This window comes from Bufo bufo, chromosome 5 (assembly GCF_905171765.1).
Source record: "Bufo bufo chromosome 5, aBufBuf1.1, whole genome shotgun sequence".
In the NCBI taxonomy this organism is placed as follows: Eukaryota; Metazoa; Chordata; class Amphibia; order Anura; family Bufonidae; genus Bufo; species Bufo bufo.
The window spans coordinates 218,013,993-218,029,677 of record NC_053393.1 but is presented as its reverse complement, the minus strand read 5'-3'; the positions used below and the strand labels follow the sequence as shown (position 1 = coordinate 218,029,677).

The following is a 15,685-nucleotide window of genomic DNA, read 5'->3' as shown; positions in this document are numbered from 1 at the left end:
TAGTGAAGTCTACACAGAGATAAGGTGTAAGCCCTCATGCACACTACCGTATATATTTAGCAGTTTGCAAAATGCGGATCTGCAAAATACGGATGCGGTCTGTATTCTCTCTGCATTTTTGCTGACCCATTGACTTCAATGGGTCGGTGGTCCGCATTTTGTGGCCAAGCATAGGACATGTTTTACCTTTTTGTGGAACGGACATACAGATGCAGAAAGCACTCCTATCATCCAAGAAAAAATATGTCCACAAAATGTGGACCATGGACCCATTGAAGTCAATGGGTCGGCAAAAATGCAGACAGAACACGGAGACCTGCAGACCGCAGAACAGATACGGTCATGTACATGAGGCCTAATGGAAGTATTTGTTCTGTGTTTTTGACCTGCGACTGGTTTGGGCTTACAGTCACTGACCAAAATCACTGCATGAAATCGGCCTCAGCCAAATGTCAGAGATGCAGCAGATACTTTCAGAACAATATTATTTTTTAATGTAGCAAAATACCTTCACATTTATTTGGTTAAACAGCAATATTCCTGATAAGTTTGATCAGATCTTTGCATAAGAGCCATCATTACAAGTGGAGATAGAGACAGACACATTACTGATACAGAAATATAAAAGCTTGTAAAAATATAAAAACCTATCAAGTCATTATAAAACAAGCAGGAGACTAACCTGTAAAGATAAGTAAAGCCTCTTTAGGAGACTGGTTTTCAAATGCCCATTTTCAAGTGCCTTCTTAGGGTATGGCCACATGGTTAGGTTTCCTGGTGCAGTTTTGGAAGCTAAAACCTGGAGTGATTAAAAAAAAAACAGGAGAAGTTGTATCTGTCCTTTATAATCTCTCTCCTTTTATGATTCACTACTAATTTTGGCTTCCAAAACTGCTTCAGTAAAGGGAAGGACCCTTATCAATGACCTAGTGACAAGAGAGGCTGTATACACTGCCTGTCCAAAAAAAAAAGTCGCCACCTGGATTTAACTAAGCAAATAGTTATGAATAATTACTGCATGGGCGATTATCTTTCAGCTGGCAATAAGTTATTTAACCCCAACTGGTGCAATGAGTTGCTTCTCATTTCTTAAACAACCATGTCGAAAGACACATCTCGTGGTCGTGGAAAAGATGTTAGTCTGTTTGAGAAGGGTCAAATCATTGGCATGCATCAAGCAGAGAAAACATCTAAGGAGATTGCAGAAACTACTAAAATTGGGTTAAGAACTGTCCAACACATTATTAAAAACTGGAAGGATAGTAGGGACCCATCGTATTCGAGGAAGAAATGTGTCGGGGAAAAAATTATAGTGATCAGCGATCACTTAAACATTTGGTGAAATCAAATCGAAGAAAAACTGTAGAACTCAGGGCTATGTTTAATAGTGAAAGTAAGAGCATTTCCACACGCACAATGCAAAGGGAACTCAAGGCATTGGGACTGAACAGCTGTGTAGCCGTAAGAAAAACACTAATCAGTGAGGCAAACCAGAAAAAAAGGCTTCAATTTGCTAGGGAGCATAAAGATTGGACTCTGGAGAAATGGAAGAAGGTCATGTGGTCTGATGAGTCAAGATTTACCCTGTTCCAGAGTGATGGGCGCATCAGGGTAAGAAGAGAGGCAGATGAAGTGATGCACCCATCATGCCTAGTGCCTACTATACAAGCCTGTGGGACAGTGCTATGATCTGGGGTTGCTGCAGTTGGTCAGGTCTAGGTTCAGTAACAGTATGAGCTCCAAGAATGAGGTCAGCTGACTACCTGAACATACTGAATGACCAGGTTATTTCAGCAATGGATTTTTTCTTCCCTGATGGCATGGGCATATTCCAAGATGACAATGCCAGGATTCATCAGGCTCAAATTGTGAAAGAGTGGTTCAGGGAGCATGAGACATCATTTCCACACATGGATTGGCCACCACAGAGTCCAGACCTTAACCCCATTGAGAATCTTTGGGATGAGCTGGAGAAGACTTTGCGCAGCAGTCAGACTCTACCATCATCAATGCAAGATCTTGGTGAAAAATTTATGGATGGAAATAAATCTTGTGACATTGCAGAAGCTTATCGAAACAATGTCACAGCGAATGTGTGCCGTAATCAAAGCTAAAGGGTGGCGACTTTTTTTTGGGACAGGCAGTGTATTATACAGCCAGCACATATGAGGTCATTTATCAAACTGGCGTAAAGCAGAACTGGCTTAGTTGCCCATAGCAACCAATCAGATGCCACCTTTCATTTTTGACAGCTCCTTTGGAAAATAAAAGGTGGAATCTGATTGGCAATTCGGCTAGTTCTACTTTACACCCAGTGAAAAACTGTGTATACTCCATTCCCCCTGTGGATGTGCGGTAGAGAAATTAAACACTTATTTCTGGGTTCCGCTTTAAAGATTATATAATCAGTAACAATATAACCGTATTGTTACTGGAACTTAGTGGGATTAGGATAGTAATCTCAATCTCCCTGCTAATTCTTTACTAGAATTCTTTCTATACGCTGCTGATAGAAGCTGTCGTGGCACGCTGACAGTTTAATGATGCTGTTTTATTAAGGGTCCTTTAATTTATTATTGAGAAATGTTATTCCTCAGAATACAAAAAACTTTTCTCATTCTAATGTGGCCATGAAGCAGAACATCCTGAAAATCGTAGGGATTGAATATGCTCATTAGATGTAAGCCATGTCTATTTAAATAGCAAATGGACAAACTTTTTAATTGAGACAGAAGAATGACATGATTCACCCTACTGCCAAACATCATCTCAATATATTCCTAAATCTCAGTATCCGTGTATAGACACTGCATAAGGCAGATTTAGCGGCAAAAGATAATTCAAGTTTCTTCTGGCTCCTTCACGCTAACGCAAAATCTGATCTACCAGGTGGCAAATATAACAATGTTATATTTTACAGTGTACATGAATGGGAGCATCGCAGCCACTACACAGTGTAGAAATCTGTAACCGCGGCTCCTGAAAACAGCTGATTGGCGGGAGTGTCAGGAGCCGATCCTCCACTGATCTGCTATTGATGAACTGTCCTAAGGATAGGTCATCGATAGTTAAGTCCCAGAAAACTCCTTTAAGAAACAGTCACATAACATAGTACAAAATGCATTTAATGGCAATTTTTCCCTTTTCCTTATTTTTCAGTATGAAGAAAATGTACTGGACTGTTGCTTCTTTCTTCTTGACCGCAGTGGACTCAAACCAGCAGCAAGGAGGGATCCTGTGATTCTAGCAAGGAAATTCTCAGCTTTAGTATGTTAAATTATGTTGTGTCTCATCGTGTGTTAAAAAGAAAAATGCACTAGAGCTCCTTTTTTTTTTAAACAATTTTCTGTATTCTGTATAAAATGTTTTGGGTTTTATACTGCAGGAATGGTCTGAGAATGCTACCTCTTAAAGGGGAAGATCCATTAAGATAGTGGATGTGTCTGATTTGCGAGGGTCCAACCGCTGGGTCTCCCATCGATCACAAGAATGGGGGCCCTTCCTCCCCATTTGAATGGAGTTGCAGACACTCATGTGTGTCCACTGCTCCATTCAGCTACCAGACATAGCCAAGTACAAGTGCTCGGCTATCTCTGGCAGCATCACAGAGCGGAAGCCTACATGCGTGGCCGCCGCTCCATTTAAGCGGGGAAGCAGGGGCTCCTGTTACCGTTATCAGACTCTTCTGTGGATAGGAGATAAGTTGTCTTAATGCAGGCATGCTCAACCTGCGGCCCTCCAACTGTTACAAAACTACAACTCCCAGCATCAGGGACGTCTTTAATATTGATTGGACTCTGGGCAAAAATTTACTTGGGCCCCCTGGATCCCGTCTTCCCACACCTTAGCAGGCAATCACGCCCTCCACCACAACACACACACACAAAATCCACACACCTGGTAGAGTACAGTGAATGACTGTAAATACTTCCAGTTCTGAAGACTCCAGCGGCTCAGGATCAGTGCTCTGGGCAGCTGGGCTCAGGCTGGAAGTGGGCACCGCTCTGCAGGAAGGAGACCAGGGCTAGGCTCACCCTAGCGTTACAGTGCACACCAGCACCCCATAGTATGCAGTATAGCACCCTATAGTATACAGCAACCCACAGTATGCAGTATAGCACCCTATAGTATACAGCACCACACAGTATGCAGTATAGCACCCCACACTATACAGTACCCCACAGTATATAGTAGAGCAGTATAGCAGCCCACAGTATACAGCACCTCACAGTATGCAGTATAGCACCCGACACTATACAGTACCCCACAGTATATAGTAGAGCAGTATAGCAGCCCACAGTATACAACACCTCACACTATACAGTAGAGCAGTATAGCACCTCACCGTATACAGCACCCCAAACTATACACGATACAGCACCCCACACTATACAGCCCCCTACACTATACAGTACAGCAGTATAACACTCCACAATATACAGCACCCACAGTATACAGTATACAGCCCCCCACAGTATACAGTACAGCAGTATAGCACTCCACAATATACAGCACCCACAGTATACAGTATACAGCCCCCCACAGTATACAGTACAGCAGTATAGCACTCCACAATATACAGCACCCACAGTATACAGTATACAGCCCCCCACAGTATACTGGCCCCCACAGTATACAGGCCCCCACAGTAGTTTACAGTATATTAGCATAACAGCGCCTGTCACCTTTTTCTGATGTAATCTTCACAAAAAAAAGCTCCACAGTTAAGGCAAACTTCTACAGCAACACTCCTGGTAGAAAGGACCTTGATGACCTCATAGCCATGTGACCAGTAATATTGCTAGGTTACTGGTCACATGGTGATGATGTCATCTAAGGTCCTAGAGAATCACAGCTCTCACAGTACGTTGCCTAGAGTGGCGGCAGGCATGGCATGGCAGCACCCCCTGTGTAGCTGACAGCCTGACACCCGGGGCAGTGGCTAGCAGGGCTCAAGAGGCAGCTGCCTTGGGCCCCCCAGGAGCAACTGGGCCCGGGGCAGCTGCCCCTTTTGCCCCTTGTTAAAGACGGCCCTGCCCAGCATGCCCGAACAGCCTACAGCTATCAGCCTACAGGAGGGCATTGTGGGAATTGTAGTTTTACAACAGCTGGAGGGCCGCAGGTTGAGCATGCCTGTCTTAATGGAACAGCCCCTTTAAAGGGAATCTGTCACCCTGATTTTGGACCATTTTATACAGTAATACATGAGAAGTAGTGCAGATATGGAGTCCAAATCACTATTTTTTATTTTCCTACACTCCCCGTTCCCCCATTATCAGTACTCAGAGCTGCACTGAAATACACAGTCAGGACTGCTGTGCTAACATAATGGAGAGGACTCATGTCCGCGTGCACAGCAGTCCTGACAATGTATTTCAGTGCAGCTCTGAGCGCTGACAGCAGGAGAACAGGGGCAGTAGGAAAATACAAAATAGTGATCTGGACTCCTTATATTCAGTATTACTAATATATTACTGTAGATAATGTTCTAAAATCAGGGTGACAGATTCCCTTTAAGCATAGAAATAAAAATCTAAATTAGCCAAAATGATACATGATCTATCATGAGATTACAAATTAATATGGATACAAGTCCACTCTCCAATTAATTAGCCAAAAGGGCAAAGTAGACCCCGGGCCCGCAAGGCAACAGTGCTAACCACTGAGCCACTGTGCTCAATGTGTTATATTAAATGCATGAGAGTTGTGTAGTCAGAATACAGGTTTTGATTATTACGTTATCCAGTGCCTGCACGTCCCATGTGAAAATTTCGCAACTTCCTCCTTAACTGCCTCCGGACCGCCTAACGCAGGATTGCGGTCCGGAGGTGGCAGCCCTGCGCTCAGCGACGCATATACGCGTCATCTCGCGTGAGCCGAGATTTCCTGTGAACGCGCGCACACATGCGCGCGCGTTCACAGGATCGGAAGGTAAGAGAGTGGATCTCCAGCCTGCCAGCGGCGATCGTTCGCTGGCAGGCTGGAGATGCGATTTTTTTAACCCCTAACAGGTATATTAGACGCTGTTTTGATAACAGCGTCTAATATACCTGCTACCTGGTCCTCTGGTGGTCCCTTTTGTTTGGATCGACCACCAGAGGACACAGGTAGCTCAATAAAGTAGCACCAAACACCACTACACTACACTACACTACACCCCCCCTGTCACTTATTAACCCCTTATGAACCAGTGATCACCCCTGATCACCCCATATAGACTCCCTGATCACCCCCCTGTCATTGATCACCCCCCTGTCATTGATCACCCCCCTGTAAGGCTCCATTCGGACGTCCGTATGATTTTTACGGATCCACTGATACATGGATCGGATCCGCAAAACACATACGGACATCTGAATGGAGCCTTACAGGGGGGTGATCAATGACGGGGGTGATCACCTCATATACACTCCCTGATCACCCCCTGTCATTGATCACCCCCCTGTCATTGATCACCCCCCTGTAAGGCTCCATTCGGACGTCCGTATGATTTTTACGGATCCACTGATACATGGATCGGATCCGCAAAACACATACGGACATCTGAATGGAGCCTTACAGGGGGGTGATCAATGACAGGGGGGTGATCACCTCATATACACTCCCTGATCACCCCCTGTCATTGCTCACCCCTCTGTAAGGCTGCATTCAGATGTCCGTATGTTTTTTACGGATCCACGGATACACGGATCGGATCCGCAAAACACATACGGACGTCTGAATGGAGTCTTACAGGGGGGTGATCAATGACAGGGGGTGATCACCCCATATAGACTCCCTGATCACCTCCCTGTCATTGATCACCCCCCTGTAAGGCTGCATTCAGATGTTCGTATGTTTTTTACGGATCCACGGATACATGGATCGGATCCGCAAAACACATACGGACATCTGAATGGAGCCTTATAGGGGGGTGATCAATGACAGGGGGGTGATCACCCCATATAGACTCCCTGATCACCCCCCTGTCATTGATCACCCCCCTGTAAGGCTCCATTCAGACATTTTTTTGGCCCAAGTTAGCGGAAATTATTTTTTTTTTTCTTACAAAGTCTCATATTCCACTAACTTGTGTCAAAAAATAAAATCTCACATGAACTCACCATACCCCTCACGGAATCCAAATGCGTAAATTTTTTTAGACATTTATATTCCAGACTTCTTCTCACGCTTTAGGGCCCCTAGAATGCCAGGGCAGTATAAATACCCCACATGTGACCCCATTTCGGAAAGAAGACACCCCAAGGTATTCGCTGAGGGGAATATTGAGTCCATGAAAGATTGAAATTTTTGTCCCAAGTTAGCGGAAAGGGAGACTTTAAGAGAAAAAAAAATAAAAATCAATTTCCGCTAACTTGTGGCAAAAAATTTTTTTTTCTATGAACTCGCCATGCCCCTAATTGAATACCTTGGGGTGTCTTCTTTCCAAAATGGGGTCACTTGTGGGGTAGTTATACTGCCCTGGCATTCTAGGGGCCCTAAAGCGTGAGAAGAAGTCTGGGATCCAAATGTCTAAAAATGCCCTCATAAAAGGAATGTGGGCCCCTTTGCGCATCTAGGCTGCAAAAAAGTGTCACACATCTGGTATCGCCGTACTCAGGAGAAGTTGGGCAATGTGTTTTGTGGTGTCATTTTACATATACCCATGCTGGGTGAGATAAATATCTTGGTCAAATGCCAACTTTGTATAAAAAAATGGGAAAAGTTGTCTTTTGCCAAGATATTTCTCTCACCCAGCATGGGTATATGTAAAAAGACACCCCAAAACACATTGCCCAACTTCTCCTGAGTACGGGGATACCAGATGTGTGACACTTTTTTGCAGCCTAGGTGGGCAAAGGTGCCCACATTCCAAAGAGCACCTTTCGGATTTCACAGGTCATTTACCTACTTACCACACATTAGGGCCGCTAGAATGCCAGGGCAGTATAACTACCCCACAAGTGACCCTATTTTGGAAAGAAGACACCCCAAGGTATTCCGTGAGGGGCATGGCGAGTTCCTAGAATTTTTTATTTTTTGTCACAAGTTAGCGGAAAATGATGATTTTTTTTTTTTTTTTTACAAAGTCTCATATTCCACTAACTTGTGACAAAAAATAAAAACTTCCATGAACTCACTATGCCCATCACGAAATACCTTGGGGTGTCTTCTTTCCAAAATGGGGTCACTTGTGGGGTAGTTATACTGCCCTGGCATTTTAGGGGCCGAATGCGTGAGAAGTGGTTTGAAATCAAAATCTGTAAAAAATGGCCGGTGAAATCCGAAAGGTGCTCTTTGGAATGTGGGCCCCTTTGCCCACCTAGGCTGCAAAAAAGTGTCACACATCTGGTATCCCCGTACTCAGGAGAAGTTGGGCAATGTGTTTTGGGGTGTCTTTTTACATATACCCATGCTGGGTGAGAGAAATATCTTGGCAAAAGATAACTTTTCCCATTTTTTTTATACAAAGTTGGCATTTGACCAAGATATTTATCTCACCCAGCATGGGTATATGTAAAATGACACCCCAAAACACATTGCCCAACTTCTCCTGAGTACGGAGATACCAGATGTGTGACACTTTTTTGCAGCCTAGGTGGGCAAAGGGGCCCACATTCCAAAGAGCACCTTTCAGATTTCACCGGCCATTTTTTACACATTTTGATTTCAAACTACTTACCACACATTTGGGCCCCTAGAATGCCAGGGCAGTATAACTACCCCACAAGTGACCCCATTTTGTAAAGAAGACACCCCAAAGTATTCGCTGATGGGCATAGTGAGTTCATAGAAGTTTTTATTTTTTGTCACAAGTTAGTGGAATATGAGACTTTGTAAGAAAAAGAAAAATAAAAAATCATCATTTTCCACTAACTTGTGACAAAAAATAAAAAGTTCTATGAACTCACTATGCCCATCAGCGAATACCTTAGGGTGTCTACTTTCCGAAATGGGGTCATTTGTGGGGTGTTTGTACTGTCTGGGCATTGTAGAACCTCAGGAAACATGACAGGTGCTCAGAAAGTCAGAGCTGCTTCAAAAAGCGGAAATTCACATTTTTGTACCATAGTTTGTAAACGCTATAACTTTTACCCAAACCATTTTTTTTTTACCCAAACATTTTTTTTTATCAAAGACAATAAATTTAGAGATAAATGTATAACTGTTGCCTTTAGTAGTAAAGTGTCTCTTATCCATTCAGCTAACAGCTTGAGGGAGCACTTACCTTTTCCACATGATGTAAGTGTTGGATGCTTAGTTTTTTAATATAAAGCCTCTGCATAGGGTTAGAAAAGCATAGCTGCTTTTTCCAAAAACAGTTCCACATCTGTCCATGGGGTGGTATCAAAGCTCAGCTCAACTTAAAGGTGTTGTCTCATCTCAGACATTGGTGGAATATTGCTAGGATATGCCACCAATGTCAGATAGGTGTGTCCCACCTCTGGGACCCGCACCTATCTCCTGAACGGGCCCCCGAAAGTTAAAGAGAGCGCATGACACATACTCGGCATGCTCTCTATTCACTTCTTATGGGCCTGCTGGATATAGCCTAGCCTTTAGGTAAATGGAACTTTGCTGTAGTACCACACACAACCTGTGAACAGATATGGCGTTGTTTTTGGAAGTAAGGACCCTGTATAACCCCTTTAAGAGATAGTACTATGTCTTTACTCGAGCACTCTTTAATTTTACAACGGGGCAGATAATTTTATTGATGATTATTCCTTAGATTAATTCAAATGATGACAATGGAGTCCTGACAGGAAATTGGTCAGGAAATTATTCTGCGGGATGTTCCCCTACCTCCTGGACAGGAAGCAGCGCCATTCTGCAGAACTATTACAAAACAAAAAGGCCTGTTCTGTTTGGCCAGTGCTGGGTGTTCTCAGGCGTTATAACAACAGGTAAGCCCAAAACATCTCATATGTATAATGCTGTTCCTGTGTAGACAATAAGGGTGACGCCCTGGATCACTGCAGGTCCTATCGGCAGAGTCGTCCTTGGGTCAGACCCTATTAATAATAAGCCTATTCCCAAGCATTCATGGGATCATTTATCAAACTGGTGTAAATTAGAACTGGCTTAGTTGCCCATAGCAACCAATCAGCTTCCACCTTTCATTTTCCAAAGAAGCTGTGAAAAATGAAAGGTGGGATCTGATTGGTTGCTATGGGCAACTAAGCCAGTTCTACTTTACACCAGTTTGATAAATGACCTCATCAGTATTTAAAGGGAGTCTGTCACCTCTAAAATCAGTTTCAAAGTAAGCATACCACCGTGTAGGGTAGGTTTTGAGCCAAAGCCATACCTTTCTTGTGAAAGGTATGAGAAATACTTCTTTTTGTGCTCATGCAAATGAGGTTTTTGGTTAGGGCCACTTTGGCACCCAGCACCTCCCTATCTTGTTTTATTGAAAGTCTCTGAGATTTCTGAGCTGGTAGCAACAATGCAGGAGAACCAAGGTGCACCAAATTGAGAGGCCCCGCCCACAGTGCACCGAAAACCTTATTTGTATAAAAGAAACATTTCTCAGGATTAGAACACTGGGTTTCAGAAAAAGTTTGGTGATGTTTAGGGTACCTATCCTACATGGCAATAGGCTTACTCTGAAATTTATATTGGAGGTGATAGGCTCCCTTTAAAGGGCTTCTGTCACCCCACTAAACAGTTTTTTTTTTTTTTTTTGGGTACTTATAATCCCTATACTGCGATTTGTCCATACATAATGTGATTAATCATTTTGGTTCAGTAGATTCTGCTAAAAACGTACTTTTATAATATGTAAATTACCTGTCTACCAGCAAGTAGGGCGGCTATTTGCTGGTAGCAGCCGCATCCTCCTATCATAATGACGCCCCCTCCGCATGTTGATTGACAGGGCCAGCGAACGGGATCTTTCTCTGCTGGCCCTGTTTGCATTCAAAATCTGGCGCCTGCGCCGTAACGGTATTCAATCGGCGCAGGCGCACTGAGAGGCGGACGCTCGCTCGGCCGCCCCATCCTCAATGCGCCTGCGCCGGGTGTAGATGTGACGTCATCGGCGCAGGCGCATTGAGGATGGAGCGGCCGAGCGAGCGTCCGCCTCTCAGTGCGCCTGCGCCGATTGAATACCGTTACGGTGCAGGCGCGAGATTTTGATAGCAGACAGGGCCAGCAGAGAAAGATCCCGTTCGCTGGCCCTGTCAATCAACATGCGGAGGGGGCGTCATTATGATAGGAGGATGCGGCTGCTGCCAGCAAATAGCCGCCCTACTTGCTGGTAGACAGGTAATTTACATATTATAAAAGTACGTTTTTAGCAGAATCTACTGAACCAAAATGATTAATCACATTATGTATGCATAAATCGCAGTATAGGGATTATAAGTAACCAAAAAAAAAATATATGTTTAGTGGGGTGACAGAAGCCCTTTAAAGACCCAAAACAGGACACATGGCCCAAGAAAACCCCAATAAAGTGCACATCCACTAGATATAAAAACAATATATAAATTTTATTAGGCTACAAAGACACACAGACATGATTACAAATTGTTTACAATATACCATGTGCTGGTGCAAAATAAGACCAGACACAAACACAGCACCCACCGGGGTCCTCAGGGAAGCCGGACTTTATCGGTGATACGCGTGGGACGTCTCTTCTTTGACTCACGCCCACCCAGATAGTCCTAGGCTTCTATTTATTCAGGTACCAGGCACTTTGATTTCACATTATTATGTATTTTTTGTGGATCTTTGTTTCAATCTTTGCTTTGTACTATTGGTCATTGTTATTTTGGACTATACACACTGTGTCCTCAATTAAGGACCCCGGTGGGTGCTGTGTTTGTGTCTGGTTTTATTTTGTACCAGCACATGGTATATTGTATGTATATTGTAATCATGTCTGTGTGTCTTTGTAGCCTAATAACATTTATATATTGTTTTTATATCTAGTGGATGTGCACTTTATTGGGGTTTTCTTGGGCCATGTGGTCTGTTTTGAGTACTTATGTGTTAATTTGAACCTTCCAGTGCACTCGACCTTATTTGCAGTGTTCCCCCCAATTCATTGTTCATAGAGGCTCCCTTTAAGGAGGAACTGTCACCTCTCCTGATATGTCTGTTTTACTAACTACTTGCATACCCATGTAATAACAATTCTGGAGTATCTAGTCTTATGGCTCTATGTTGTGCCTTTCCTTTATTATTGCTGCTAGAAGTTATGAATGAATTGTTAGAAGTTTGCAATGAAGGTCCAGATGGTTGTTACCAGATTAGGGCAGGAAGGGGGTGGTCCATCTCAGTCTTTCACTGGCAGCACTGATTGGATAGTATCACAGTGTGCAGGAACACACCTTAAACTGCTAACTCCTATCTTGATCTTCATTGCAAAATGCTAGTAATTAATTTATAACTTGTAGCAGGAATAATAGAGACATGGCACAACACAGAGTCATAAGAATAGATGCTTCAGAATTATTACATGGGGAATGCAAGTAGTTACTTAAAAAGTCATGTCTGGAGGGGACAGGTCCTCTTTAAGTTCCTTAAGTCCCCTTAAAGAAATCTGATATAGGATTGGTTACCATAGGCTGTAGCCCATTATTGTTTTCCACCATATTATTTATCAACCCATGTTTCCGGGACTGGGGTGAAATCAAGGTGATATGTTCCTTTTTTCTTATTCCCTGAAATAGTTATGCGCTGCATAGGGATCCCAGCAAGGAGCGTGACTAACTTTTCTTCAGCTCACGATACTGAGGAGAACCTGAAGATTGATTTCTACATGAATGAGAAAGGAGAAAAGATGGAGGACTACTGCAGTGATTCTGTGTGGTGAGAGAAGTGCTTCCCAAATACTGATACCCCGCCTCTGAAGAGAACCTGTTATCCCTTTTATATTCTTATTTGTCAGAAGTATAAGGTATGGCATCTGAAGGTGCCCAAATACCTTCAATAGTTGTCTAATGCTCGTTCAGCTTGGTCTCCTGACTCCCCCATATGCCTGAGGATCGACATGCTTTATAGAGAAGAAAGCTGCTCCCACACATGGCTGGCATTGGCTCATCTCCTGAGAGATCAAATGAACGGAATTCAAAGCACCCCATACTTTTCTCCCTGACATTATGTGTCGGTGGGAGATTCGGGTGGTCCCATACACCTTATATTGTCGGCTGGTCCTGCTGAAAATGTTAAGCCAACAATAACTTAATGTGTATGGAGGCCATAAAGAGGAGCTGTCACCTCCCCTGACATGTCTCTTTTAGTAACTACATGCATTCCCCATGTAATAACAATTCTGGAACACCTATTCTTATGACTCTATGTTGTGCCATTCCTTTATTATTCCTGCTAGAAGTTTATTAATAAAGAGACTGCTGGGTGTTACTAGTTGGGGGTGTCTGATTGATTGGATTGATTGGAAAGTGTCAAACTGTGCAGCGCCACACCTTCCTTCATAAACTTCTAGCAGGAATAATAGAGGAATGGTTCAACATAGAACCATAACAATAGATACTCCAGAATTGTTATTACACAGAGAATGCAATGAGTTACTAAAACAGATCCAACAGGAGAGGTGACAGGTTTTATTTAAAGTATAACTGTAATTTTGGTTTATTTTGTAATATTTTGTAGGGACAGCGATGTTAACCATTTTTGTAATGTACATTATTAGGAAAATATGTTTTTTGTTCTAGAAAATGCTGTAAAGAGTCTTCTTAGCAAAGCTTTAACAGCATTGTTAAGGAGAGCCTGTCTTCAGTGTTTTACTGAGCGCTGAAGACACTTGTGTGTTACGGGATTAACATTTGCATTGTACATTCTATAGTCCTGATGAAAAGTTTAAGGCCACCTGAAAAATGGCAAAAAATCATATTTAGCATGGCTGGATCTTAACAAGGTTCCAAGTAGAGCTTCAACATGCAACAAGAAGAAATGGGAGTGAGACAAAACATGTTTTTCAGCTGATCAAAAGTTTAGGACCACACCTCCAAAAAAAAAACTAAACCCCCCCAAAACAGAAATCCAACTTCCAAACATGAACTCAGTAATGAGTAGCTCCGCCGTTATTGTTTATCACTTCCAAAATTTGTTTCGGCATGCTTGATGCAAGCGTTTCCATGAGGTGAGTGGGAACATTTCTCCAAGTGGTAAAGACGGCCGCACGAAGGCCATCTACTTTCTGGAACTGTTGTCCATTTTTAATGGAAACTTCCCTTGCCATCCATCCCCAACGGTTCTCAATTGGATTTAGATCAGGGGAACACGCAGGATGGGCCAAAAGAGTGATGTTATTCTCCTGGAAGCAGTCCCTTGTCCTGCGGGCATTGTGTACTGTAGCGTTGTCCTGTTGAAAAACCCAGTCGTTACCACACAGACGAGGGCCCCTTAGTCATGAGGAATGCTCTCTGCAACATCTGGACATAGCCAGCGGCCGTTTGATGCCCCTGCACTTCTTGAAGCTCCATTGTTCCACTGAAGGAAAAAGCACCCAAGACCATTATGGCGCCCCCTCCACTGTGGTGCATAGAAAACATCTCAGGTGGGATCTGCTTGTCATGCCAATAACATTGGAAACCATCAGGACCATCAAGGTTAAAAAAAAATTCATCAGAGAATAAAACTTTCTTCCACCTTTGAATGTCCCATGTTTGGTGCTCTCTTGCAAGGAGACGAGGTCTTTGAAGACTGTGGCGTTCAAGGAGACGAGGTCTTTGAAGACATTTTTTGTTTTTGAAGCCCTTCAGTCTCAGATGCCGTCTGATGGTTATGGGGCTGCAGTCAGCACTAGTAAGGGCCTTAATTTGGGTCAAGGATCATCCAGTGTCTTGACGGACAGCCAATTGGATCCTCCGGCTCAGTGGTGACAACATTTTTTTGGGTCTTCCACTTGACTTTTTTGTTCCATAACCCTCAGGATCATTTAAAAAATTCCAAATGACTGTCTTACTGCGTCCCACCTCAGCAGCGATGGCGCACTGTGAGAGACCCTGCTTATGCAGTTCAACAACCCGACCATGTTCAAAAAGGGAGAGTTTTTTTGCCTTTGCCATCACAACGTGTGACTACCTGACAGAAAATTACAATGAATCCACATCTTTGCACAGATTTGGCCTTTTAACCACCTCAGGACTGCCGTAGGCAGGATTGCGTTCTGGCGGCGGCCCTGTTATTCCTCCTGGACGAGCCGATGCGTCCTCTTGCGAGATTTCCTGTGAACGCGCGCACACAGGAGCGCGCGTTCACAGGAACCGGAGGTAAACGAGTGGATCTACAGACTGCCAGCGGCGATCATTTTCCGCTAACTTGTGCCAAAAAATAAATATTCTAGGAACTCGCCATGCCCCTCACGGAATACCTTGGGGTGTCTTCTTTCCAAAATGGGGTCACTTGTGGGGTATTTTGGAAGAAGTTTGGAATCCAAATGCGTAAAAAATGCCCTGTGAAATCGTAAAGATTCTCATTGGAATTTGGGCCCCTTTGCGCACCTAGGCTGCAAAAAAGTGTCACACATGTGGTATCGCCGTACTCAGGAGAAGTAGGGCAATGTGTTTTGGGGTGTATTTTTACATATACCCATACTGTGTGAGATAAATATCTCTGTAAAATGACAACTTTGAATAAAAAAATGGGAAAAGTTTACTTTTAGAGAGATATCACCCAGCATGGGTATATGTAAAAATACACCTGTGGCGAAACCAACCTCGCCACTGGG

The 15,685-nt window shown here is 43.5% G+C and overlaps 1 protein-coding gene across 2 annotated transcripts in view; it reads left to right on the top strand.

Annotated features, from left to right (window-relative positions):
* Window positions 1-15,685, top strand: part of TGM4 (transglutaminase 4) — a 58,820-nt gene that overhangs the window by 26,809 nt on the left and 16,326 nt on the right. For both annotated transcript variants that reach the window (XM_040433597.1, XM_040433598.1), the window contains 3 exons: window positions 3,160-3,267; window positions 9,713-9,887; window positions 12,666-12,804. In XM_040433597.1, coding sequence (XP_040289531.1) covers window positions 3,160-3,267; window positions 9,713-9,887; window positions 12,666-12,804 — 422 coding nt within the window. The remainder of the gene's footprint in view (window positions 1-3,159; window positions 3,268-9,712; window positions 9,888-12,665; window positions 12,805-15,685) is intronic.